General features: G+C 47.1%; 1 protein-coding gene across 2 annotated transcripts in view; it reads right to left on the bottom strand.

Annotated features, from left to right (window-relative positions):
- The window catches only part of LOC119169586 (uncharacterized), a 49,634-nt gene that overhangs the window by 16,600 nt on the left and 5,932 nt on the right, over positions 1-27,102 (bottom strand). The window contains exons 4-8 of one of the 2 annotated variants that reach the window (XM_075884684.1): positions 26,747-26,868; positions 25,934-26,161; positions 22,780-23,001; positions 3,328-3,670; positions 489-522 (exon numbers count right to left, since the gene is read on the bottom strand). In XM_075884684.1, the coding sequence (XP_075740799.1) occupies positions 489-522; positions 3,328-3,670; positions 22,780-23,001; positions 25,934-26,161; positions 26,747-26,868 (949 nt within the window). The remainder of the gene's footprint in view (positions 1-488; positions 523-3,327; positions 3,671-22,779; positions 23,002-25,933; positions 26,162-26,746; positions 26,869-27,102) is intronic. The other variant, XM_075884689.1, reaches the window with a different exon arrangement.

The following is a 27,102-nucleotide window of genomic DNA, read 5'->3' as shown; positions in this document are numbered from 1 at the left end:
AAAAATTGGCGTATTCTGCACCAGCACATATGCTGGAACAGGCTCGTGGTTGGTGCCCATCTTGGCTAGAGCCAACTACACGTAAGCGTGCACACGCAGATATTTCCATACAATGCCATAAAAGACACAACATTTATTAGTGAAAATATTTTGCTAACTGCAGGCGCCCCAGATCCAATGAAATCCTCCAAGGCCGTCCCAGTCAGCGTCGTCATTGGATCAAGTTGTGCTTTCATCACTCAACTTTAATTCGTTTTAACACCGTGACGTTATCTAGCCTAGTATATAGTACAGCCAGCACGAGATTGTGCATAATATTTATCAAACTTACAGTAAATATTTCTTGAGTCATCGTTATGAGGAGCAATAACTTAGTAGTATGGGAGTCAGTCCCGGTCCATTTATTTAAATTTTAGCTTGTATTATGTTTATAGAGCCTTCTAATTCTTAGAACGACCAGTATTGAAAATACATGAAATGTAAATTACCTGCGATTTCGGAGCGAATCCTCCAGTTACGGCCCTGCAAGACGAAAATAAGTATGTGACTACGACTCAAGCAGAACTGTACGAAAGGTTCCACATAAGGGCTCCCTCTTGATAAAAAGAGGAAAAAAGATAGCGGACACTCGTCAGAACGACACAATTTTCAATGGCCATAGACTGTGACGCCATTGATTGGAGTTCAGCATGATGAGTATTAGTAGACGCCCAATTGCAGCCACTCCTTTGTTCGAGCGTGTATCATGATAACGCCTGGCAAGAAAGCAACACAGCAACACTTGGGCTTCAGATGCGTCGTGATTAATTGATATGTGGGGTTTAACGTCCCAAAACCACCATATAATAATGAGAGACGCCGTAGTGGAGGGCTTCGGAATATTCTACCACCTGGGGTTCTTTAACGTCCACCGAAATTTGAGCACACGGGCCTCCAACATTTCCGCCTCCATCGGAAATGCAGCCGCCGCAGCCGGGATTAAAATGTGTCGTGCACCAGGAAGCAAACGCGGCCGTTTGTCAGGAGATCAATCGGATTCTTTCTCGTGACAGGCAAAACTTCTGTGAAAGTACGTGATGAAGAACCTTGAACAAGTCGATTGTTATAGCGCGAGCTCAGAGCGATGACAAAAGGACAAGAAGACGCTCGTCTTCTTGTCCCTATGTCGTCGTTCTGAGCTCGCGTTAACAATCGTCATGTCCTACCAACTAGCCCAAACCGCCACGCTTGAACAAGTGATGCTGCCAATCATGTCCTGCGACATACACGTTTGAGCTTCACAATCTTTTTTGCAGCTTAATGGATTAGCGATGAGGTAATGCCACTTTGCTGTTTTTTTATTTTTGAAACGTATGCCATTTTGTTTGCACATAGAGTTCGTACTGTTCGTCGTGTTGTTGCAGTGTATGAGGCCTGCAAGTTAAGTGGTAAGTTTGGTGAGCAATAACATGGCCTTCATTACAATTAGGGGACACTTTAAGACGCTTCATGATCTCCCGTGAGAAATCCTTAAGTCATTAGCGGCTGCGTTCCTTGCACTGCTACGACGGAGTTTGGGCCACTTTATGTGGTCGATGCAGTCCTCGGCAGCCTAATGCACACTAATTACAATGAACGTGACGGACATGATTAAACGTAATTGACCTTAGGCATTTATTTAAAGCCCAATGAATAGCTTCAACTTCCCACTCCATTTCCTACTTTCATTTCACACTCATAAGTCACTTTGAGTGTATTAATTGTTTCCATATTGATTTGACCAAAATAAATTTTTCTGTGGTGATTCAAGAAGCAGAATTTCTTCGTCTTATAAGGCGCCGCGTGCCACCAACACGCTCAACAAGCGAAAGTGAGGGGGATAAAATGATGAAACACACAGTCATGGTGACAGTGGGCGCAGATCTTAAGCCAGATGAAGTGAAGTGAGCACGGGCCAGTTGGTTTTTCATTCCAAAAGTGGTTACAACGCAATGTAAGACACAGGACAAAGAGCTCGCTTCGGAGCAGCATTCATCTTCACTGGTATCTGTCCCGAGTCTTCTCTAGCACTTTTTGCCAAGTTAGGCTCACTTCTACCGTATGAACGACAATAATTCGTAGACTGAAAGGCGCACTAAGCTTTCACGTGATGTCCAAATTACTAGAATAAAATTAATTACACGGCAGATCTAGATAAATGCGGCCATCGGGATCATGCGAATCAGTCGGCGAGTACCAACCCGTACCGGCTTTCTCGCTTTGACTACAGCTTTAAGAGTTCAGTTGATGACCATGAATAAACTTAGTAGTGCGCCTATCGTGGACTTGACAGGGACGTCTACAACACTTGCAGTGTAGAGGATAGCTCGGAGTCAACTTCGGCGTCAGCCATCACGTTGAAAGGATGTCAGTATGAAAGTAACGAATGACTTACTATGGTGCGATGATGTGCATGCAAGCAGCGGTCATCAGCGGATTCGAGAATCGTACGTGAAGTCCGTAGCTGTTTAATCGTCACCAAAGCGGATAGCCATCACTGCAACCACAACTGGCGTTGCCCCGACATGAAGCTTGTATAGGGTATTATTCCGAAGTATTCTGAACACTGGCCTGGCTCTGTAGCAGAATATTAAACTGCCCCGCAGAATACCTAGTTTCAAGGCGAACCTCGAGCCGTAATATTTATTTTTTTGTTTTCACAGAGGACAACGCTGTCGACGCCAGCTCCACATTTTCGACAACATATGCGATCGCAATATCAAGTCTATTTTCGCCGTCCCTTGGTTGACTGATGCTGATCTGTTGGTCATACCCGTGCACCACTGGCCATGTTATGCAGTTATGTGCCCCACGTGTGTGGTGGAAAGGTCTTCATGACGCACTGGACACGCAAGTCAAGCTATTCAGGTGAATCGTGTTCGTCATTCATTTATCTCCTGTGTCATTTCCACTAAATACTAAGGTTCGGACTAAGAGAATGCCCAGATATATTCTGACAGCTAGGCAGACAGGCAGGCAGGCAGGCAGGCAGGCAGGCAGGCAGGCAGGCAGGCAGGCAGGCAAACAGATATAGATAAATAGATAGATAGATAGATAGATAGATAAATAGATAGATAGATAGATATAGATATCTGCAGCTGCGTGTTCAATGTTGTTTTTTGTTGGTGCCAAGTTTGAGGTTGCGTGGGCCTAGGTCTTGATTTGCTACAATTTATACTTACGGGATCAAGGATGATGTCCCGGTCATAAAGTAGTTTAAGAAATAAAACCGACCTTCGTGGTAGGATATAGAAAAACATCTTACGAGAAATACGACAAAGGAAAACTGAAGGATATAAGAGAACTCACGGCTTCTTGGTGAAAAGCTCCCCGAACTCTTCCTTCCTGTACTTTTCGGGCTGCTTTTGAGCACCCTCGATGCTCATAAGGTCCCGAGCCAGTGTGCAAGTGTCGTGGCCTCCTTCGGACAGCACCGTGGCGCCACGCAACTGGCCAATCTTTTCGAGGAATTGCTTGGCCACGGAGCCCTTGGCTTTTACTGGTGGAGCAGCTTCAGCGCCTACCGAACGAGGGCCTCGAACTTCGGCCGACAATGGCGCCACGTTGCGGCATGCTCCCAGTTGGTTTCGCTGGGACAGCGATGGTGGCACTGGCTGGCTTTCGGCTGGCGGCGGTGGCAGGTCTTCGAGCACTGCGATCCACAGTGCAACACAATGAAAAAAAAAGAGTGTACGCCAACAGGCAAAAAAATGAGTGTCCCACACTCGCCGCAACGGAAACAGGCTGCGCTGACTGACGCTCCCACGTTTAAATTCATATACATATCCTATAAAGAAGATAGAGCATAGCTGCCAGGGTAGCTAAGCTGGTAAATCATCGGACGCGTTATTTGAAGGTCGCGAGTTCGGTGTCTGCTCACAGCATGCTATCATCTCATTATTTTTCTTTCTTCTAATTACATGACAATTACTTATAACACCCCGTATATTTTCCTAGGCATAACTGTCTGTCACTTGACTTTAATACATTTAAAGGTGCTTTCGTTTTCCACAACGCTTAAAGATGAATGATACATCAGTAATCTCCGATTCTTTGATGGCGCTGGTTTAAAGTTCTAAAAATACTTAGCTTTTTTTGTCAACTGGCTAGTACATTTACTTAGGCTTACAATCTTGCTTGCATGACCTAAATATCATTTCATAAGTAGACCGCTATAAATTTATAGCTTAACTTCACGCATTTTCCCAACACGAAAGTGTTTTATTCCGGGTTTCACCAAGAATTCAGTGACGTATTTCTGTCACATAAGGAAGGGAAAAATACCCACGATTAGAACATAGAAAATAAAGTTCTGTCAATAAGATTCACACCAGTGACCTCTGGGTCCGTGGCAACATATGCCGGGCATGCTATACACTGCGCCAGTGTCTCATACTGTGAAGGCTTGAAAAACGCGCTTTTTATGTCTACCCGTGTCGCCTCACAGCGTTCTTGGTAAAGTGCAGTAACGCATTAAGACGACGACATCCGTGATCAGATTCTGCAACGCATCGTTTCGAGGCGTTTTCTCTTCGGCGCGTTTCCAATAGGAGAATCACAATTTTGCCAATGCCTAAACACACCCCACGGTGGCGGCCTTACCAAATGTGTCGGCGTCGCTCATGGTAACCCGCCGGCTTCGCCTGGCCTTAACTCCACATTCCCCACACTCGCGCACGCCGCGAGTAATCGCCCAAAGGGAAGACAGGGCACGCTTTGAGTTTTCCTCTGGTCGGGCAACGCCTCCTCTATTTTAAATAGAGAAGGCGCTGGGTCGGGCAACGGTGTTCGATAGCACCAACATGCCGCGAGTAGGTGACCTAAGCCCACGTTCCGCGTCGAATCATTCACGCTCTTCTGGCTGCAACATCGCTTGCTCTTATTCCGCCCTTAACGTTATTTATTACAATTAGCACAAGCATAAATTACCATATTACCATAGAGTTTCCTATTCGCAACTTTCACGGATGATGGTGTCGCCATGCGGCATCCGTCGTAACTGTCGTTTGGGGGATGCCCACGCTGCCAGCTCATGCCTTCGTTCAGTCGGCCTCACCTAGGCGGTTCGCTGGTGCTTTATATTTTGTCGCTGGCGATTTCTACTACGGTCATTTTGAATTCGGTAGTGAACTACTGAATTTGAACAGGTACTGCGAGTCGTAGTAGCAATGGTTTACTCTTTATTGTATGCTTGCTCAGCTAGAATAATCACTAAATATGTTGGATGCCACTGTGCAGACGCCGTGCAGTCAATGGCGAGGTTTCCTGCTTTGCACGACCACGGCCGCTCGATCTTCCCTGGCAGTGACACGAGCAGCGTTCACAAAGCTGTACGTGCATTCATTCACACCGCAGCAGACAATGTGCCCGGCGTTCAAAACTCTTTTTCCTTCAATATACGTTGCACACGTGTTTTTCAACACGCTGTGTGGGTATAATACATCCTAGAGTCAATGACCTTCTCAGCAAAGCCTTGACAACACGGTGGCTTCAGCCGGAAATACCACACAGTTCGAAGTGACGGGCACACCTCTGGCGGCTGCCCATGCGCCGGCTACACAATCCCCCAAACGACAGCCTTGGATGGATGGATGGATGGATGGATGGATGGATGTGGCTGTACCCTTTCGATCGGGCGGCGGCTAACGCCACCTAGCCGTAATACTTAGTGAACTAACCATTACATTTATCTTTTTTTCCTTTAAATAATGAAGTTGAGGATTCGTACTTCGCAGTGAGGGGTTTAAATTTCACTCGTGCCTTGACTTTAGCCACCAATCAGATAACCTCCTTCTAGTTAAGTCTACCCGCTTAAAATCTATTTTGCCCTCGCTGTCCCTAAATCCCAGTGCTTTAAAAAAATCTGCGCCATAATCCTGAACTATAGGGTGAAGCCCTTTACAGAACATTATCAAGTGTTCGGCAGTTTCTTCTTCCTCTCCACACGCACTGCATACTGTGTCGACCCCTTCGTATTTGGCCCGATATGTCTTGGTTCGCAGTACTCCCGTCCTGGCCTCAAACAGTAGAGAACTACCCCGAGTATTATCATAGATCCTTTCCTTGGCAATTTCCTGCTTAAAAGTTCGATAGATCTCTAGTGCGGACTTCTTAATCATGCCCATTCTCCACATGTCAGTCTCCGTTTCCTTCACTTTTTTCTTAACCGATAGTTCTTTTTGGTTTGGCCACCTGCTGTTTTCTAAGTATTTACCAGTCAACTTCCTGGTTCGCTTCCTCCATTTTGTATCGACATTCTTCATGTACAAGTAGCTGAAAACCTTCCTAGCCCAACGCTCTTCCCCCATTTCTCTCAATCGCTTCTCAAATTTTATCTTGCTGCTAGCTTCCCTGCCCTCAAATGATGTCCATCCCATATCACCTTGTACTCCCTGATTTGGTGTATTCCCGTGAGCTCCTAAAGCAAGCCTACCTATTCCACGTTGCTTAATTTCTAATCTTGCTTGAACTTCTGATCTCATGCACAAGACCGCATTGCTGAACGTCAGCCCAGGAACCATGACCCCTTTCCATATTCCTCTCACAACATCATACCTATTGTAATTCCACAGTGCCCTATTTTTCATGACTGCTGCATTCCTGTTACCTTTAGTCGTCACGTATATTTCGTGTTCCCTCAGATACTCGGTCCCATTGCTTATCCATACGCCCAGATATTTGTATTTATCTGTTATCTCTAGCGTGACCTCCTGTATTCTAAGCTCACTACCTTCGTTGTCATTGAAAATCATGACAGCTGATTTTTCTCTACTGAATCTAAAATCTAACCTATCTCCCTCATTACCGCAGATGTCCACCAATCTCTGCAAATCTTCCTTGTTGTTGGCCATTAGCACTATATCATCTGCGTACATTAATGCTGGTAGTGCCTGATCAATAAGTTTTCCGTGTTTGACTAAAGAGAGGTTGAAGCCCAGTCCACTTCCTTCTAATTTTGCCTCTAATCCTTGTAGGTACATCATGAATAATAAGGGTGACAGGGGGCACCCCTGCCTAAGCCCCCGTTTTACCTCTGCAGGCTTGGATACCTGTTTTTCCCACTTTATAACTACCTTGTTACCTTTATAGACACCCTTTAAAAGATTAGTGACTACATGTTCCACGCCTAGTGTGTCCAGTATTCCCCACAATTCCTCTTGAACCACGCTATCGTACGCTCCCTTGATATCCAAAAATGCTAGCCACAGGGGCCTGTGTTCTTTTTCTGCTATTTCGATGCACTGCGTCAGTGAGAACAGATTGTCTTCCAACCTCCTGTGTTTCCGAAACCCATTCTGCAGTTCCCCCAGCACCCCCTCATCCTCTATCCACGCCTGCAGTCTTTCCTTTATAATCTGCATCGCCAGCCTGTAGACCACTGATGTCACTGTTATAGGACGGTAGTTGTTTATGTCAGCTTTGTCCCCCTTTCCTTTATAGATCATGCTCATCCTGCTAAGTTTCCATCCATCGGGAACTTCACCATCGATTATTATTGTACTCACTGCCTCTCTCAAAGCCTGCTTAGACTTCGGACCTAATGTTTTCAGCCTAATTGGAATGCCATCTGGGCCTGTTGATGTACTACTAGGAACCCTTTTCTCAGCCCTTTCCCACTCTTGTTGTGAAAATGGAGCCATTGCACCACTTGATTCGTCTTTGTCTATTGTGGTGCATAAAGTACTTCTTTGTTGAAATTTATCTGTCACCCTTGTTCTTATATATTCAATAGCTTCGTCCCCTTCTAGCCTAGCACCTTGGGCTGTAGTTATAGAGTTCTGCTCTAGGCTCGTCTCATTTCTTAGGGAGTTTAGATGGTTCCAAAATTTCGCAGCTGCCTTTCTATCTTTTTTATGTACTTCTGCCAGCCACTGAGCTCCCTTCCTTCTAATCTTTTCATTGATCAGAAGGGATGCATCCCTTCTACAGCTTAGAAAGGTTGCCCATTTTCTTTCCACATCATCTGTCGGTTCACCTCGCTGCTTAGCATGTCTGTGTTCCCTAGAGGCTTCCTGGCGTTTTGCTATGGCTCTCTTAACTTCCTCATCCCACCAACTTTTGGGTTTGTGTCTTCTTTTCCGGGGTGACTTGTCACGCGTCTTAACAAGCTCTATCTCAAAGAGTCTAATTAGATTCGTGTATGTCCACACTGTCTTATTATCCTCCGTGATTACTTTCTCAATTTGTTTAGTGGCTATTTCAATTTGCCTTTCTGGATAAAAATTTTCCTGTAGTTGCTCATCTTGTCTCCTTCCCACTTTCACTGCTCTTCCAAAACTTAGCTTTATAGGTTTGTGATCGCTACCCAGACTTCTGGAGCCACCTTCATCTATGTGCATTTCCCTGAGCTTATCATACATCCTATGTGACATCAGTGCATAATCTATCGTCGACTGAAGCCTTCCTACCTCCCATGTTATTTGCCCTTGACACTTCTCGGTACTGTTGCAAATGATCAAATCAAGCCTTTCACACATATCTATGATCATTTTGCCTGTCGGGTCGGTATACCCATCTATATCTTCTATGTGCGCATTCATGTCTCCTAGTATAATTATCTCGCACTCTCTTCCTAACTCCTGAATGTCCTTTGATATACACTCTACCATTGCCTGGTTTTCCTCTCTGGCCTTTGCTCCCGTCCACAAGTACACGAAACCAAGGAGTGTCATTTGACCTGCCACTTTCCCTTTTAGCCATAAATGTTCCTTGCACTCCTGCTTGACCCTTTGCCAGTCTGTACTTTTATGAATGAATGCCCCAATACCACCCCCCTTTCTGCTGCCTTCTGTTCTATTACAATACTCCCACGCGTAGTCCGGATTGTTCGGAGGTTGTTCCATGTCCCTGAGATGTGTTTCTACAAAACCGTATACCATCGGCCTCTCTTCCCTTAGCTGTTCTTCTATCTCTTCCCACTTCAGCCTGTTTCTACCACCCTGCATGTTAATATACCCTATGTCTGAATTGGCTCGGCGCTCGTGGCTACGTCTATTTATGCCCCGGACTCTACGTATCTTAAATATTGGTGCCACTTTGGAATCGTATCTCACGTTTCACCGCCTTGTTGGGCTTGCACAAGCGCCCTCTCTAGGCGGTGAAAGTTGCGAATAAATACGCTTGATGAAACTCTGGCGTTAGTGTCTGTGAGAGCTGCAAATCATGTCACTTCAGCGGGCATGAAAATGATGAGTAGTACACAGATGTGTCTAATCTCCGTACTTCCGGCTCCAGTTGGCTTCGTGTGGCTTCTGCTGCTTCGTCACGAAACAATATTCAGTTAATTTATCGGCTGCTACGCTTCAGCACCTTGACCTTAAGCTCACTAATTCAAATCGGCGCAAGAAGTTCCAAATGGTTTGTTCTTTCATTCGAAACAAAACCAAAACACTGCAATAAATCAAGCCACAAGCGCGTTTGCCGCAAGCAAGCATAAAGACTCTGCAAATCAATGTACTGCCCATAACTTCCATTGACGCTGAAGGATCGCAGTGCCAGAGTCCCCTCTAGTTAATTTAGGAAACTTTATACCATTAACCACAAAGGTTTGCCTAATCATTATTGATGGGCGTTAGTCATCGGGATGGCGATATGTGTCTATGCGGCAACGTTGATGCATCGACGCTAAACATCAATAGACATTGCAAAAGCTATGCAACGTACATTAAACATGTACCTCCATCTGTAAGGACACGTTTTACTTCGGTGTTGTAGCACTCTGACGAAGAGATCAACCAGGCTTTTTGTTTCTATCTTTTCTCTCTACTTTTGCCACCAGTCTTCCGAACGCCTTTTACCGATCTCTCTGTCGACATTTTCTCTGCTGTCCATAAAATCCAGGTCTTCATGTGCGCTTGCTTCCGCCACATACATAGAGGTGCATTTCGCGGCATTTAAATATCGTATGCTGTCTCGTTCCGGTAGCTCTCCTACAGCAAGTACACACGTCTGGACTACTGAAAGTAGCTTTGTAACAACTCGGCCTTATTCAAAAAGCAAAGCGCTTACTTTTATGTCATTTGTCCTTCAAGATTTCTGTACTTTTTCGGTAACACCGATTAAGAAATTGTCGGATCCCACGTACAGTAGGAATCGATTATATGCGAAGCACGAATGAGGAAGGTTGATTTGTCACTATAAAATCAACACAACGTTACAAAGTTGGGGCAAATCAGGCTGTACGTGAGTTCAAAGTGATCATTATCATGTTTGGACGTGTCAATTAGCTTCGTCAAGTATTCTCGTCAACTGTTACCAAATTTGGTATATGTGGAGCTATCGAAACGACCGCGAGCGCATGATGAGCGTGGTTTGTTGTCATGTTCTTGCATAAAACGCGTGTCATGATTATCGTGTTTGCAACAGTCATATACCATCGCCATTCATTGACGTCACGTAACACAAAATTTGGTGTAGGTGGAGCTAGCGAAATGGCCACGAGCGCATCATGAAGGGCCCAATATACTCTGACGTAACGTTGACGCACGCGCACACTGGGCGTAGCGACGCTACGCTAGCAAAACATGAGTACTCTATAGTCTGACGAAAGGCGCGACCAGCCCCGCCGCGGTGGTCTAGTGGCTAACGTACTCGGCTGCTGACCCACAGGTCGCGGGTTCGATTCCCGGCTGCGGCGGCTGCATTTCCGATGGAGGCGGAAATGTTGTAGGCCCGTGAGCTCAGATTTGGGTGCACGTTAAAGAACCCCAGGTGGTCAAAATTTCCGGAGCCCTCCTCTACGGCGTCTCTCATAATCAAATGGTGGTTTCGGGACGTTAAACCCCACAAATCAATCAATCAAAGGCGCGACCGGCGCGACCAGCGTTCGTCAGCGCGGCCCGGTTGCTCTAGCACACGTCGGTGCGAAATGCGACACGCTGCTATAGCGCGCCGATGACGTCACCCACAATTAGAGTGACCTATACCCCCAATATAACAATACTACTGAGTCTGCCTCTCATTGCGACGAAGGGACGCCGGGTGCGCTCAAGCTCGCATGCGTCAAAGCAGTACATGGCAGGCAGATCGCCGCCAGGCACGGAGGAAGGAAAAGTAGGAGAGGCCCTGACGTCACTCGTTGTGAAGCCGCGATGAAGCCGGAAGTCAACCATATTGACTGGGCAAATTATCCTCTCATGTTTACATCTAAATGTAAAGCAAAAGGCGCGACTTTTTGTCCGGCTCGAAAAGCACGTGGGCTGCGCAGCGCGTGTGTCGTGACGATCCGAAACTAATGGAACGGGGCTCATCACTCTGAGCCAGCGGGACACCTTCGGTGACATTATTTCGTCCGAGTAATAACAGGGGGTAATGGCTCGCCGACAACGAAGCAACTACAAGAGAACGCGCGCTAGATGCACTGACAATGGGGAGTGTTTTCACGTCATTATTTCAGCAACTGTACAGACAACACGATCGGTCGTGCGCCTTCTACGGTTGCATTCCGTCACGCGGCCGACGCAGCGTCCTGCCACTGTGTCCGTGTTCCGCGTGAAAATCACTGGCGTCAGCATTCTGCGACCGTGGTAACTTTGAGCACGGTGCAAGTGACACTTGAACGTGGTGTGTTCCGCTGAGATTACATGCAGTGCTGGTAGAGAGTGTACGAAGCGGAACAGAAAAGGTGTTTTAATACGCACATGCAAGTTGTTACTGTACACACACAACACCAAACTACGTATGTGCAACATGGTCATCAGGGCTTCTTGCTCGGCTCAACAGCGTCGTCCGTTGTCACAAGCAGGAACACTGCTCAACCGTCACTGACCTGCAGGGCGTTCGTCGTCGTTCAGCTTCGTCATGGTGCCCAACGCAATTTCGCTGAACACTAACTGCTTCATTCGCGTGATCCGCCGCACGACACATGGATATGCACTCGTTTTATGCACTTTGGAAACCACGTGATGGACAATAGAATTTGTAACCGTTGCTAAATGTACAGTAACTGCCGGGAGAACACTACGTAACCAATAAACTGGCGTAGAGCACGGATATTGTCCGCCACTAAGGCTCTTCAATTTTCCGATTCCTGGGTTGGTTCTGGAGACCAGCGGGCACCCCAAAAGCTACCGCGGCATCCGGTTCTGATAGGAAATGATCAAAGCTGGCTACGCGCCCGCACGGTGAGAGCCCGAAGGTCGCAAAATCGAACGCAGGACAGCCAGCGTAAACGTGAACAAACTCTACCGTTTTGGCAGCAAACAAAACATCGCGCCTCGTGTGTGTTGCTTTTTTCTGGATTGTCCTCTTGGAAATACGTAGCTAAGCTCGCCAAAAAGCTGAAATAACGTCCTCGAGCGTACGCATTTGGGGTACGACTTCGTACGCTCGCACGATCACTCGCCGCGTCCGCGAACGAAGCAGCCAACTGGTGCACGCTGCCTTGAGAACGATGCGAGGTGAGCTGCCGCGACGGTGACGGCTTGACAAGCTCACGTCTTTTTTAGTACATGAATCAATCACTGAACAACACGATGGGAAGTCACACGAAAGTGATCGTGTCCCCAAAAGAGCATGAAGATATATACCTGCTCAGCTATCTCGTATCATACGTCGCAAACACACGTTGACCAACTTAAGTTTTTGTCTAAAGTTTATGATATGCGCAGGTATTGGTACCACGAGTGCGCGTCGTATATAAAATAAACATTTGCATGACACGTTCTCGACCCATTTTTAGAACTTGCCTTGGCCTGTTTTTCAGTCCTAAGTAGCACTTAACGAATGTTATGTATATCAGCTTTGATTCGACCTACTAGGTCATAGTAGGTAGTGCGCGTCATTATTACAAAGAGGTGAAAAAAGACAAAGCCAACAATGCAATGGGCCAAGAAAGGGTGTATACATTTCTGATTCTATTCTCCGTTTTTTTTCTCACGGCGTATCGTATAATATCATACCACATATGCTGGCTCATAGATGGAAACGGGTTCGCACGCCATCCGCGACCAGCGAGCATCACCAACAGTCGCGATCTAGGGCTTTCTAACACCATCGAAGATCAATCGTGTAGTCAGGACAGAGGTTCTAAGAGGTTCACGTACGCAAACATACGGCGGAGCGAGCTAATTCAATCACAATCGTCTGCGCTAAGTGCACAGAAAGCAGGCACAGCTTCACAAACGACTACTGCGAAAAAAACAAATAACTTCAAAGTTGTCTCCATGCGTGCGTACGAACGTGTACTACGTACATAACTTTTTAAGGAATGTGCACGACGCAGTCAACAGGCAATTGTTCACCGCGTTGTTCACCGGAGGAAGCTTTACGGAAAACATAAGTGCGATGAACAGTAGCTTCAAACACTCGCCGACACCCGTAATCGCCTCATCTCGCAAGGCGGAACAGGCTTTACATGATAACGCCACGCGTAATGGCAAGCGAAGGCGCAGTCCTCAAGCGCCCACATTACAATCCATCGAGTCCTCACAAAGATGGCACCGAGCGCGCATTGTACCTTTTCGACGTCTGCTAGCCCGAAACCTGCCCAACACCTTCCAGAAAGCTTCCACGACTAAATTGTCCTGGAAGCGTCTGACGACCCTCGGGCTCCCCGCGGGTCGCCAGAACCGTCCAACCCGAGAAAAACGAACGCCAACCGGAATGATGATAGTTATAGCGCGAGAACAAAACGACCACAGAGACAATAAGGACACGAAAGACACGAGCGTTTTGTTTTCGCGCTATAACTATCGTCATGCCATACCAACTAGCCCAAGCTGCCACACGCCAACCGGAAGTGCGCCACGGAGGGGACGGAGCAGCCCGAGAAAAACGAGCGCGCTCTGGCTGGCTCTGGCAGCGCGCGGGTAGTCAGAAGTCGAAAATCGAAGAGCCCCACTGCTCGAGGAAGACGCTCTAGGTCCGACCAGTGCGGACGCGCGAAGATCGGCTCCTGCTTTCAAGAATGCTTTCCTGTGGTATTCACGAATTTGTCGCCGAGTTTTCAGTCCCATCGGGTGCCTACGTTCTCACGAAATCAGCAGGTACCACCTTTGTGCTGGTGAGCGGACTTTTCAACCGTTTTTGGGGCATTTTTACACGGCAACGCCACCGGGGGATTTAAGCCTAACAACCAAGGAGGCGATTGTCACCGATGCGCCGACCCGGCGCCAACGTGACTCAACGCTCTGCGCGTTCCAGGACCTGCAACTGAGAATGGAATACCAAGTAGATGGAGAGGACATCTCTCCAGAGGATTGCACGGAAGACATGGGTTGGAAGGAAGCCGAAACGAGACGCTCAAGGAATAAGCAAGCCGTGGTTAGCGTTCTTGCTGCCAAGGGTTCGACCAAAGCTGGCGTTGCGGGAGACGCTCGAGCCAGTCGTAGTAGGTATGATAACTAGAGTATAAAGTAAGCGCTCCCTTCTGTCCCTTCCCCTGTACTATGTTTTAAAACGCGCTACGTCGATTAAGTAGGCATGATACCAAGCATACAATCGTGCGAGCTAGACGCGTGCCGCCACTACCCAAGGACTTCAGCAAAATTGTGCTATGACCACGTGGAGGATTAAATATCTCGAGAATTCGCACTGGAGCCGTGGCAGACGCGATAGTACTGGCGGCCGGCATCAAAGAGGAGGAGGCCATGCAGGACATCATCTGTTCCAACTTGCAGCAGAACATTATGGTGGCAAGCACTCCGGACCAAGACAGAGCTTCAAGATACCTCAAGGTCAAGCAAATTGACATTGGAGGCAAGGTTTTCGAGGTTAGCGCGTACGCCACAGCACCCCACGATACTTGTAAAGGAGTGATTCGCGGGATCCCCGTAAGCGATACTCAGGACATTTTGACCCGAAAGATTGTAAACGCGAACAACCCACTCGCGCTGCAGGCCAAGAGAATCAAGGACACCGGGACAATCATCATAGCGTTTGAAGGACACACGGTGCCCAGATTCGTGAGATATGGACCTTCACTTTTGCAGTGCTCCCTTTACAGCAAGAACATCGATATATGTTACGTCTGTGGAAAGCTGGGACATCGGTCTGACGTCTGTCCGAACCCAGCTGAAACCATCTGCAGAGGCTGCGAGATCAAGAACCCAGATAGCCTGCACCAGTGCAATCCAAGATGGAGGCTGTGCGACGGTCACCATCCCATGGCAGACAAGGAGTGCAAGAACAGGTTCTTAGTGCCATACGTCGTCAGACACAGACGTTGGAAAGATCGCGAGGAGCCGCAAAAGCCCGGGACGCATCAATCACATCGTGTCCAGACATCAACGACAAGCAGCTTATTCCAGCCTACGGGACCCAGAGCATCCAGACTACACAAGAGCAGGAAAGGCGGCCCCACTCCCAGGGGAGGTCGCGTTCCAGAAGAGGTTCTAGACCCAAGGCCCGCTCCCAATCATGCGGGCGCTCGAGTTCTCAAGGTCACCATCAGGGTCGGAATCAGCCTGGGCGGCACCCGAATGACCAGCTGCCTGGTGTTCAGTTCGATATCACGGCTTCACACCCGGGGAGGACGCCTGCAGTTACATCGAAAGGCAGCTGGGCTGAGAGAGTGCGCAACGGCGCGGCAGAGGTGATGACAGGTAAGCTGCCAGAGCATGATAGAATTGCACAGCTAGAGCAAGAAAACGCGAGACTTACAAAATCGAATGAGAGGCTATCAGCTGAGTTAAAGGAAGCAAAAATTCTTCTCACTAAGCTAACTAGCGCACAGTCTTCACAGCCAATGCCTCAGCCAGTTGATGTCCCCGTGGCTGAAAACGTGGGGGACTCGAGAACCACAAAAAAGAGGGCAGTCATGGCAGAACACGTGGAAGCCAAACAAACGACCATGTCAGATATGAAAGAGGTCTTTGACACGCTCAGCGATGTAGTAGCCAATCTTAGCGAGCAGATGGGTAGGCTACAGTCAAGCGTGGCGGCACTGGAAGAGCATATGACTTTGCGCATTACAAAGGTCGAAGCATATGTGCACAATACAGCAAGGGCTCCTCATGCACCAAACTCACCCCCTTCGGCCACCAATACTAGTGGTACCAAACATGTCGACAGGTGCAGCATCAGGCTCTGGCCGTCCATGTAATAACCATGATGGCAGCGCTGCGTGATGCATTTCGTATCTGGCAATGGAACTGTAGAGGTTACCTTAAAAAGAAGGCAACCCTGCAGCAGTATATCAGGAGCAGCCAAGAAAAGCCTCATATTATATTATTACAAGAGACCCTTTCACCGCAAGCAACGTTGCCTGGATTCCGGCCTGTAATAGGGGATACTGAAGGGAGGGGAGTGTGCATCTTCGTATGCAACACACTAACGCACGTAACCCACGACCTCAAGATAGAAGCAGGCCGGTTGGAACACGTCTTGGTAGAGATCGTGCCGGGTACCAGCAACCGTCAGAGCATTTTCATACTTAATATATACAGCAGTCCAAAGAAACAAAAGCAAGGGTTCAAGACGGTTCTAAAGAAAGCTGTTAATATCGCCAGGGAATGTCCACTCGTCATAGCAAGTGATTTCAACGCCCCTCATCATACATGGGGTTACAAGTACAACACTGGGAAAGGAAATCGACTTTTGCAAAGTGCCAGTGAACTTGATCTCACCATAATCACAGACCCCAGCCTACCAACAAGGCTTAGTACATCTTGCTGCAGGGATTCCACCCTGGACCTTACATTTGCAAGGAACATCAAGAAGGCCCAGTGGATGAACCTTGCTGCAGACCTAGGGAGTGACCACTACATTCTTGCCACTACCTTCCCCGTGGAGCGCAAAAAGCAGAGAGAATTCCACTTCACAGTCTGGGATAATTTCAGGAAGATAAGGATGGAAAGGGAACAAGATGGCCACAGACAAGGCTTAGAGCAGTGGGTCAAACAGATTAAAGATGACATCAAATCCGTCTCGTCCACCATTACCACAGATTTTCCGGTTGAAAGAATGGATAGCCGGCTCGCTCATCTTCTTGAGGCAAAGCAAGCATTACTGAACCGTTGGAAGGGTCAGCGCCTGAACCGAAGACTGAGGAAGAAGATAGCTGAGGTAAACAGATCAGTCGAGGAATATTGTCGCGAAATATCCAGGCAGCAATGGGACGAAATCTGCAACTCCGTCGATGGTCAGATGCGCAATGGCAAGACATGGAATATGTTAAAACATCTCCTCAACGAAAACACCACCAAAACAAATCAAAAGCATGTTATCGCTCGAATTTTGCATAAAGAAATAGGGCGCACTACAGAACAGTAAGTTGTGCAGCGGCTCGTGCATAAGTACCTCCCAATCAAAGGAGGATTGGCACCACCAAGTAGACAGTACCAGGGCAGGCCCAATCCAGGTCCTGAGGGCGACGAACATCGAGGAGATCAGAAGAAGCCTTGAGAGCTCTCAACGGCAGGTCAGCCCCTGGCCCGGACGGTATATCAAACAACGCCTTTCGTAACCTTGACGATTCAATTGAAAACCTGAAGGATATGATCAATGCAGCATGGAAAGAAGGCAGGGTGCCAGAGCAGTGGAAGCTGGCCAGGACGATCCTTATTCCTAAGCCAGGAAAGCCCCCTAACTTGGACAACATGAGGCCAATATCCTTGACATCATGTATCGGCAAGGTTGCAGAACATGCCATACTGCACAGGATAAACAAGTACTTGGAAGATAACGACATATATACACACAATATGATTGGATTCAGGGCAGGGCTATCCACACAAGATGCATTGAAGCTTATCAAACACCAGGTTATCGACAACAAAACCAGAGACGTGAGAGCCATTCTGTGCCTAGATCTAGAAAAAGCGTTTCACAACATCCACCACTCATTCATACTCGAAGCGATTTCCAAGCTTGGTCTGGGGAAAGCCTTCTATGACTGCGTATGGTCCTTTCTTACAGATCGGAAAGCCGTGATGAAGATTGCAGATATCGAGACCGCAGCAATCGAACTAGAAGCAAGGGGCACGCCGCAAGGGGCAGTGATTTCACCAATGCTGTTCAACATTGCCATGATTGGACTGTTAAAGAAATTATCGAGCATTGAAGGATTGAAGCACAGCATCTACGCAGATGACATTACCATCTGGTGCACAGGTGGAAGCGAGGGGCAGATTAAGAGCGCCCTGCAAGAGGCGATTGACACCGTAGAAGAGTACCTTCGTCCTTCTGGGCTCAAGTGCTCCTCGAGTAAGTCTGAACATTTACTGTATCGGACTGCACACCGGGGACCGAAGCCCAGGGGATGGAAGCCGTGAAACCAGATAAACATCCACCTCCGTACAAATCAAGGGGATGCCATCCAGAGGGTCGACTCCATCAAAGTCCTAGGCATGCTGATAGAGTCTAGCGGCGCCAACAGCAAATCTATAGCCAAGTTAACTTGGGAAACAGACAGTGCGGTTCACCTCATACGCAGAGTGGCCAACAAAAGAAATGGGATCAAGGAAGACAACCTCATCAGGTTGATGCATGCGTTTGTTCTAAGCCACTTCACGTACGAGGCAGCAATGCACAACTGGTCAAGAGCAGAGTCCGAGACACTGAATGTGCTCCTCAGGAAAGTTATCAAGAAGGTCCTGGGCCTACCCATACATACCAGCACCGAGCGTCTGCTTGAGCTTGGCATTCACAACACGCTCGAAGAAACAGCAGAAGCCCAAGAGAGAGCACAGTTTGCAAGGTTATCTACAAGAAGGTCGGGGAGAATGATCCTACAGGAGCTGGGCCAACACCCAATGGCAATCAGACGCAATTACAATGATATCCCTGACAACATCAGGGAGAATATCCCGGTGTCTGCTATACCAAGAAACATGCATCCAGAGCACAACGTCGGAAAAAGAGTAGCGAGGGCCAGGACTATACTTCGTCAAGTCTCAAACGAGGAACGAGGGGTCGTATTTGTTGACGCGGCTTCCTACGCTATTGGGAAAGCGTTTGTGGCAGTGGTGGTCGATGGGGCTGGCCATGTCGTCAACTCAGCGACGGTCAGGACGAAAGACCCAATCATTGTGGAACAGGTGGCCATCGCCTTAGCACTCAAGATGGATAACATTGAAGTCGTCTACAGTGATTCCATGGCAGCACTACTGGCGTTCGCCAAGGGGACGGTCTCTGAACGAACGCTGAGAATACTGCAAGGCAAGAACATAACGCATCATCTTCTGAGTTGGTTCCCAGCTCACCTTGGGCAAATCAACGATTCCCCTCCCAATCTCAATGAAGCAGCACACGAGGCGGCGCGAGGACTCTCCAACCGCGCCTCCCCGGGGATGCGTTCTACCGGTGAAGGGGATAACAGGGAAATTTTTACAACATACAACGAGCTCACTAAACATTTCTACCTATCTAGAAGGATTTTCCCTCCACCTCACAAAAATCAAACCCGGCCCCAAGCACTTACATTAAGGCTTTTGCAAATGCGGATGTACCCTACCTTGAAAATGTTACACATCATGCACCCTGACCTATACCCAAGTAATCTTTGTCCACATTGTGGGGAAATAGCTTCATTAGAACACATGCTCTGGCAGTGCACCAAATTCGCTCATATATCGAACATCACCTCTGCCAGATGGGAGGCGGCAATCCGCAGCTCGTCCTTGGCAGATCAGCTCTGGGCTGTCCACCAAGCCCGCGAGGCGGCTGAGGAGCTTGGCATCCGAGTCCCCACGTGGGAGCTGCCCGCAACACAGTTATCTGTGTTTTGGAGGACCAAATAAAAGTTTATTCAATCCAATCCCCACTGCTCAGCACGAGACCAACGAAGGCACACATGCCGCCGCCAGCCGCGGCCGCTCACTGCTTGACCAGCTCCACTACGCAACACGTAACCAAAACAACGCCGCCATTGTGCCCAGTGAATATGGCCGCCGTGATGTCATTTCCGCCACACTTTTTGCGCCGCGTGCCGGCTGGGCATGCCCTCTCCTACATTTCCTTCCTCCGTGCCGCCAGACGTGGCATCGCGGGCGTCACGCGACGAAACAAACGCCGGCGTGCGTCACGTCGTGTTGTACTGGCACCTTGAGTGTTTAATGTAGTCATCTTTTCACATGTCATCTTTCACATCATGTTTGCACCAGTCGCATACCTTCGCCGTCCATTTATGTGACGTAATACCAAATTTGGCATATGTGAATACTGCAAAACGGTCGCGATCGCATCATGAGTCTGGCATGTAGTCAAGTTGTTACATGACACGCATGTCATGTATATTATGTTTAAACGTGTTATTTACTGATGTCGTCCGTTCGCGTCACGTAATACTGAATTTGGTACATGTGAAGCTAGCGAAACGGCTGTGAGCGTATCATGAACATAGCATGTAGTCATGTTTTTACATGACACGCATAACATGATTGTCACGTTTGCATCAATCACATACCTTCGTCAGCCATTCACGTCCCGTAATACCAAATTTGGTATATGCGAAGCTAGTGAAACGGGCACGAGCGCATAATGAGTGTGCAATGTAGTCATGTTGTTACATGACACGCATGTCATGATTTTTATGTTAGCGTTTGTCGGTTGTCTTCGCCATGTAGTCATGCCATACCATGCCAGTTTTGTAACTATGTCATGTGAACGAAACACCCCCCCCCAAGAGAAGCAAGACCATGAAGTGTAAATCATGACATTGATGGCATGCATGTCGCGAATTTTCATCTTTTGACTAGTCACTTATGCTCGTCATACAGTCATGTTATGCCATACCAAGTTTGGTATTGATAACATTATCGAAATGACCAGGAGAGCTAAAAGTCGTAGGCGGATAGATAGATAGATAGATAGATAGATAGACAGATAGATAGATATATAGATAGATAGATAGATACGATCAAAGTCGCCGAAGTGCGCTAAGTGTTTTTTTTTTGTGCTAGTGCTGTTTATACAAGGAATCACAGCTTTGCCGCAAAGATGAAGCAATGAACGCGATAGCAACAAATAAGAAGGTGGCGCACATAATGGAGAGCAGATCGAAACGTGCGCCACGTTTCTCAAGCACAAATTACGCACGAAACTTACTCACAAGCACACAGATGAACGCGAATAAGTGTCTCAGTAGTTACTTCGCTCTGTCTGAAAAGCGCACCCTTTTCGCAAACGAAGGCTGTGCGTCAACGACTGCAGTGACCTTTGTGCGCCCCATAACTAGAACAGAATCGTTCCAGTTAAGCCCAACGCCAGCCGGGAAATATGGGCGCTCGAGAGATCGTCCACTACACTTTCCTCCTTCCCGTGGTCCAGAGTGCGCGTGAGATATGAGAGCCGCTGCGCGCTCATTGCGCCATCTTGCTGATAATGCTTCCAATTTGTTGCTATCGCGTTCATTGCTTCGCCTTTTAGGGAAAGCTGTGACTTTTTTTCTTTCTTGTGTTTTCACATTTATAGGTACGTATACATGTACGGTGCATGACATCGACGCCGACACCGGTGGCGAAATTCAGCCGGAAGTGTCCACATAATTGCTATAGCAATAATAAATGTTCTCCGCCTTTTTTTTTGAAATGGCTGGTCTTTTTTGGCACAGTTTATTTCGAGGCATCTGTGAAATCTTTGAATGTTTTATTTTATGAATATTAAAATATGCACGTCACCTGAACTTTTTCATAAACACTACCTTAAGGAAACGGAAGAAAGAACGCGCACAGCTAGATTTAACGTATAAAAATACACCCTAGAATTCTGTATCAATACCAAAACCCCATTCGGCGATTTAATAATATTTCAATATTATTTATAAAAAAATACGTTTCATTTTTTAAAAGTTTCGTGGATAAGCTTCATACGGTTTTTAAAAGTTTTCTATGTGCATAACCTAATTGTTAATTGCGTTCGCAATATCTGCAGTGGATATTTCTGGTAAAAGCGCTAGGTGAATTGGCTATGTTGATTGAGTTAAAATAGTTGAAACACTCTGCTCTGTAGCAGTGGTGCTTCAAGTTTCTTATCAGCTAGACACGTCGTGTCAGCTCCATTCATAGCTGGGCAAAGAAGTTGGAGCTCACTCAGCTTCCGTAAAAAATATTCTGCTATTACGGCTCACTTTGACTAGAACTCACCAGAATTTTTTTAATCTAATCTCTCAGACTCAAGCATGACGTATTGCTCAGCCATGCTCACTCAGACTCGGGCTCATGGCTTGGCTTTAGTTGGAGTGGGCCCTGAATGAGTAGACTCATGAGTTTGTGAGCGTAAATTCAGCTTTTGGTCCTGGTGTCGAAGTTTTAATGACAGTGTCTCATAACCGGTGCCTTACATGACTCACGTGATATATCTTTTATCAAGAACTTCCTGTGAAAGGAGACCACGTGGAGGCGGCAGCCCTCCCTATTCATGTATTCGACCAAAAAACATTAAGCGGGTGCATTAACACGAGTGTGTAGAGACGACTGAAAATAGCGCAAAGAAACGGGGACACAAAAAGAGGACACATGACACTTACACTTAGCGCTTGTGTCGTGTGTCCTCATCTTGTTTTTCTGTTTGTTTGCGCTATATTAGGTCATCACAATGTACCATCAAGCCCAAATTTTGACGGAGTGTGTATAGGTACGTGTGAAGCAGCTTACAAATCTAAGGCGATATAAAGCTCACATTAACAATAAAGATCGGTAGATAGGACCATTGGTCGGCAAATAAAAGCGGAGGTCACAGAATTCAAGAATAATGTTTTTTGGTTTGGGCTTACTCGCATTCAGACTCGCCTATATGATCTATGTAGTTCACTCATGAGTGAGGTTGCTAACGTATGGCTGCATGACGTCATCTCATCTTTCTCATATTGTGAAATGGACTTACCCAAAACCGGTGACGGTTGCGTGTGCGCAGAAAGGTGTGGTCTGTTGCGCGTCTGATAAGGAGACCTTGGCCGCACGGGTACGTCTTGTATAACTTTGACTTCAGCCGTGCTGGTTGCCTTGTCTTCCTTCGAGGTGTCACTGATATCAGGCAGAACCGCAGATTCAGCCAGCGACTGCTCGGAAATCTGGAGCTTTGGCTCCGATGAATCCGGATGCAAATCTGCGGAAAGTTTGGTGCACACTTGTGATAACAGTTACAGTGATTAGAAAACTATATATGAAATATGGTACAGAAGTTGCCGTGAAAGTGGCAGCACGTAAACGGAGCCGTTCCTTTTCTGGTGAGCCACAGTATGTACTCTGCTCTCAATAGTGCTGGTAGGTCATTGTAACGAGTATCGTGCAGTCATAGTGCGCTGTGCGAGTTGTGCTGAGTCGTCATCCTCTATCCTCTGCGATCCACTTCGAATGCCGCTTTAGGCCGAACTTGCGTACTAGTTGTGCGAGTCCCAAGGGACGGTTGTCAGCTCTCCCATAGTTGAGTAGGGAGTACTCTGAATTGTTAACCACATTTTCCTAACAGACTTCCTCCTCGAAGAGAGCGAAAGCGTCAAAACGCACCGGAGGTTCAATAGCTTACCCGCCTATAAGCGGCCAGAAAACCACGCCGCGAGTCCGGCTCGCAAAAATCTGTCTTCGACCGAGTTTGTCAGCCACGCGAAAGCGGATTGCCTTTCCGCTTGTCGGCTCTGGCTGCACTGAAACTACTTGATCTAAATAGCCGGCCACAGATTCAACATGGCGAGGAAGACGTCAGTTGTGGCTCCCATCAGCTCACATTGAAAACAACTCATGCAGCACGAAGAAGCTGCAGCCTCAACGAGGGCGCATTCATCGAGAGCCTTGTTTGGATTCAGATTGCTGAGAACACTGGAAGTAGACGGTGCAGCAGCAGTGATTCGGCATAGCCGAACGTCTCTCGCTTTGGCGCATCCAGCTGAATCTGCCGCCGTCACTGCTGGTGCGTTCGCTCGTTTCTATTCTGTCTGAGTATCTCCCAAAACAACGTTTCTTTTCAGTACTTTGCGTGAAGATCTAGAGTTCGGTATGAAATTCAGTGCTAAGAGGAGAGGCGAAATTCAATCAATTCTCAAAGCAAAGTTGCCAGTGGCATCACCGAGAAAGAGAACGAATGTGAACATTTTCGACGCACGCGGACGTTTTTCCGGCTGCTCCGGCGCTTTCGTTTTCGCTTGATTTATCAAGTAGGAAATGTGGCCGAATCGTCTCAAAACGAGTCATTCACACGATGAATGAGCAACATCATGCACTTATGCGCAAAATATTCTACACTGTGGTCAAAAAATTACATGAACATGCTAGAAATTTCCGTATTTGGTTTTGGGACGTTAAACCCCAACTATTTTCATTAAATTTGCACACACTCTTACAGTGTCGGATAAAATTAGTGCTTTCAAGACTCATTGTATGAATTTATTGCGTATGTAGAATTGTTGCTTAATAAAGTCGATTCGTTGGCGACTGACTTTACACTATGATGACTCTATGATGACTACGATGAGGACTTTCTTTTCGAATTTTTTACATATTGTTCACGTGACAAAAAAAAAGCAGTTCAACTTGATAACATTTAGTCCTACAAAATTCACCAGTCAGGAGCGATATTCCTTATGGCCAATTGTTTGTTAGTTTAGAATTACACAACATTCACAATACTTTTTGCCAGCACCTAAGCTGGACGAATAATGCGAGGGTTTAAAATATACTTTGCGAGCAATAGTTTTCAGAAATGGCACCGAGGTTAAGAGCACTTCTATTTCGGCGCCTCGTACGCTGGTTGTTATTATTGCTTAACTGAACTGGAGTTCTTGAACAGGGAGAGTACTGGGTAATCACAATCGATGAGTTTTAATGCACCAAAACCGCAATACGATTATGAGAGACACCGCGATGGAGGCCTCAGTAAATGTTTGACCATTCGGGGTTCTTTATATGCACCTAAATCCAAGTATGCAGTATTCAAGCCTTTTCGCCTTCATGGAAAGTTAGCCGCCGTATCCGGGATTTGATCCCACGACCTGCGGGTGAGCAGCTTGTAGCGCTACAACTCGTAGCCTGCGCTGTGTTGTTTGACAGTTGCGCGCTAATCTACGAATGTGGTGCTTAGGTAGTATGTTCACCTCTCACCTAAAATAACCGCGCTGGAGTTGCAGATCTAGATGGTGACTTTTTATTTTCAGAGCCACTTGCTAAGTATCATTTTTTGTTTGAAAACTAGTTGCAGTTGGTGCTTATCGTCACGAGCAAAAATTTAACGTGAAATGAAGCGAAATGAAGGAAATTTCGACAGCTGAATTTTTCGTACCATGACCTCAAAAACAAATTATTTTGGCGTCCGAGATTTACGCGAATATGAAAACCGGCCAGGGTGAGTTCGACACGCTGCTCTTAGTTGCCGGTTGCTGATGCGCAGCAAAAGAATACGTAGAGTTATGGCAGAGAACAGTTATGTTGATATGCGTGTGGCCACGCTCACAATATTTACGCTTTTCTGGTTTATCATATGTTACTGGACGTTTCAGGTTACTTTCTGCAGTAATATGCAGCAATCGAAAAACACAGATGTGAAGTGAAAATAAAGAAAGCCGACCCTGCGAGAAATCATCTGCATCAATACCGCACGGCACTCCACAAGAACGTAAAGCATGGCTTCGTGAGGTGTTCGCGAAGACGCGAATCGGAACAAAATTTTCTCATCGTACGTTACTTTTTGCAGAAATAAGAAGCAACTGAATTTAGAGTAAGACACTTGGAAAGTTACTACAGCCATATCGAGCGACCCTAAAAATGATAACCCACAATTTACAGCTGCGTTTAGAACACGGGCCGTTTGAGTAGGAAACGGCCATTCTACCCCTGAACCTCTTTTTCGGAGCCGCGCTCAACTCTCTTAAACGGCATGCAGGCTACCGATCACTGCGTCAAGATTAGCTTGACCTTGTTAGAGCTTCGCTTTCTGTATATTGGTGTGGACAGTCAGAGTGCGAGTGATTATTATTATTATTATTATTATTATTATTATTATTATTATTATTATTATTATTATTATAATAATAAAGATGATTGCGTACTGTTACCGGGCTCTGTGGAGAGCTCTTGGTCCGGGATGGGCAACGCGTCGAGGATGAGAGGAGACGGTTCCTCCTCCATGTGAGTGCTCAGTTCCTCGGGGCTTCGTTCGGGCGGGTGCTCCATCTCGAGCAGCGCCTCCAGCTCGGGCTCCTCTGGGATCGGCGCCAGGTGCTGGGACACGGGTGACTGCTGTCCCAACGAGTCGTCGCCCTCCGACACGCTCAGGTCTGCGAAGCCGGTAGAAGGCGTGTAGTCTCAAATTAGGCTTATAATATATCGGGACGTGGTACCTAACGTCAAGCGGGATGGGTGAGCGGTCAATGTCGAACATACGCACGAACGCCAATAGTCTATGTTCTTTGATTGCTGGAGTAATCGCCTTGGTTGTCACCTTATATCCCGCCTGTATATAACACACCTATGCACTGTTATAGAGTGTAACATACCTGCCACCGCATATGTGCGTTTACGATTCCCCTTGTCACGGTGAAAAACTTGTAGCAGCGGGAAATGTAGTAAATAAGATGCGTGCTGCTCTCTGCCCCATAAAACCCTGTACGAGCAAAGCTACTCCCTGTACAAGCTACATCGTAGTGTAGGTCGGTTAATGTATCATCGTCATCCAATTCGGACATTCCACGCATTTCACTACCGTCAATCACTCACGCGTACCTCAGCTCGTTACCAAGGACGAAATTAAAACATGTCCAGTTCTGAATCTTCTGGAAGGCACGACCAGGGATTGCATTAGGATGCGTCTTTGGAATCTGTATATACCGCAGTACCAGAGACCGTTGTAAGCCCAAACATACCCAACGGATCAGCTGTGATGGTGTGCTTCGGGGGGAGGGAAACGTCCGAGAATCCTGAAATGAGGGCGCCATCTCCTGGTGGGAAGTCCTTGTCTGGGTCACCGTCCAAGAGACTGTCCTCGCTGTTATAGAGCGTGTCAGAATACATACGCACACCTGTCAAACACCTGTTCGTGGCGATATATGACCAAACTACCAAACTAGCCGTCATCTATGAATTAACGCTTATGAGTTTACAATATAGCACGGAAAGTTACTCTCACGATCTGGAACGAAGAGGAAGTATGAAGGCAGATACACGAAGAGAATGCTGTAGGGGCGAAACAGTGCAAATCAAATCGTAGACTTATGTTCTG

Source organism: Rhipicephalus microplus, chromosome 2 (assembly GCF_043290135.1).
Source record: "Rhipicephalus microplus isolate Deutch F79 chromosome 2, USDA_Rmic, whole genome shotgun sequence".
NCBI lineage: Eukaryota > Metazoa > Arthropoda > Arachnida > Ixodida > Ixodidae > Rhipicephalus > Rhipicephalus microplus.
This window is presented reverse-complemented; position numbering and strand designations above follow the sequence as displayed.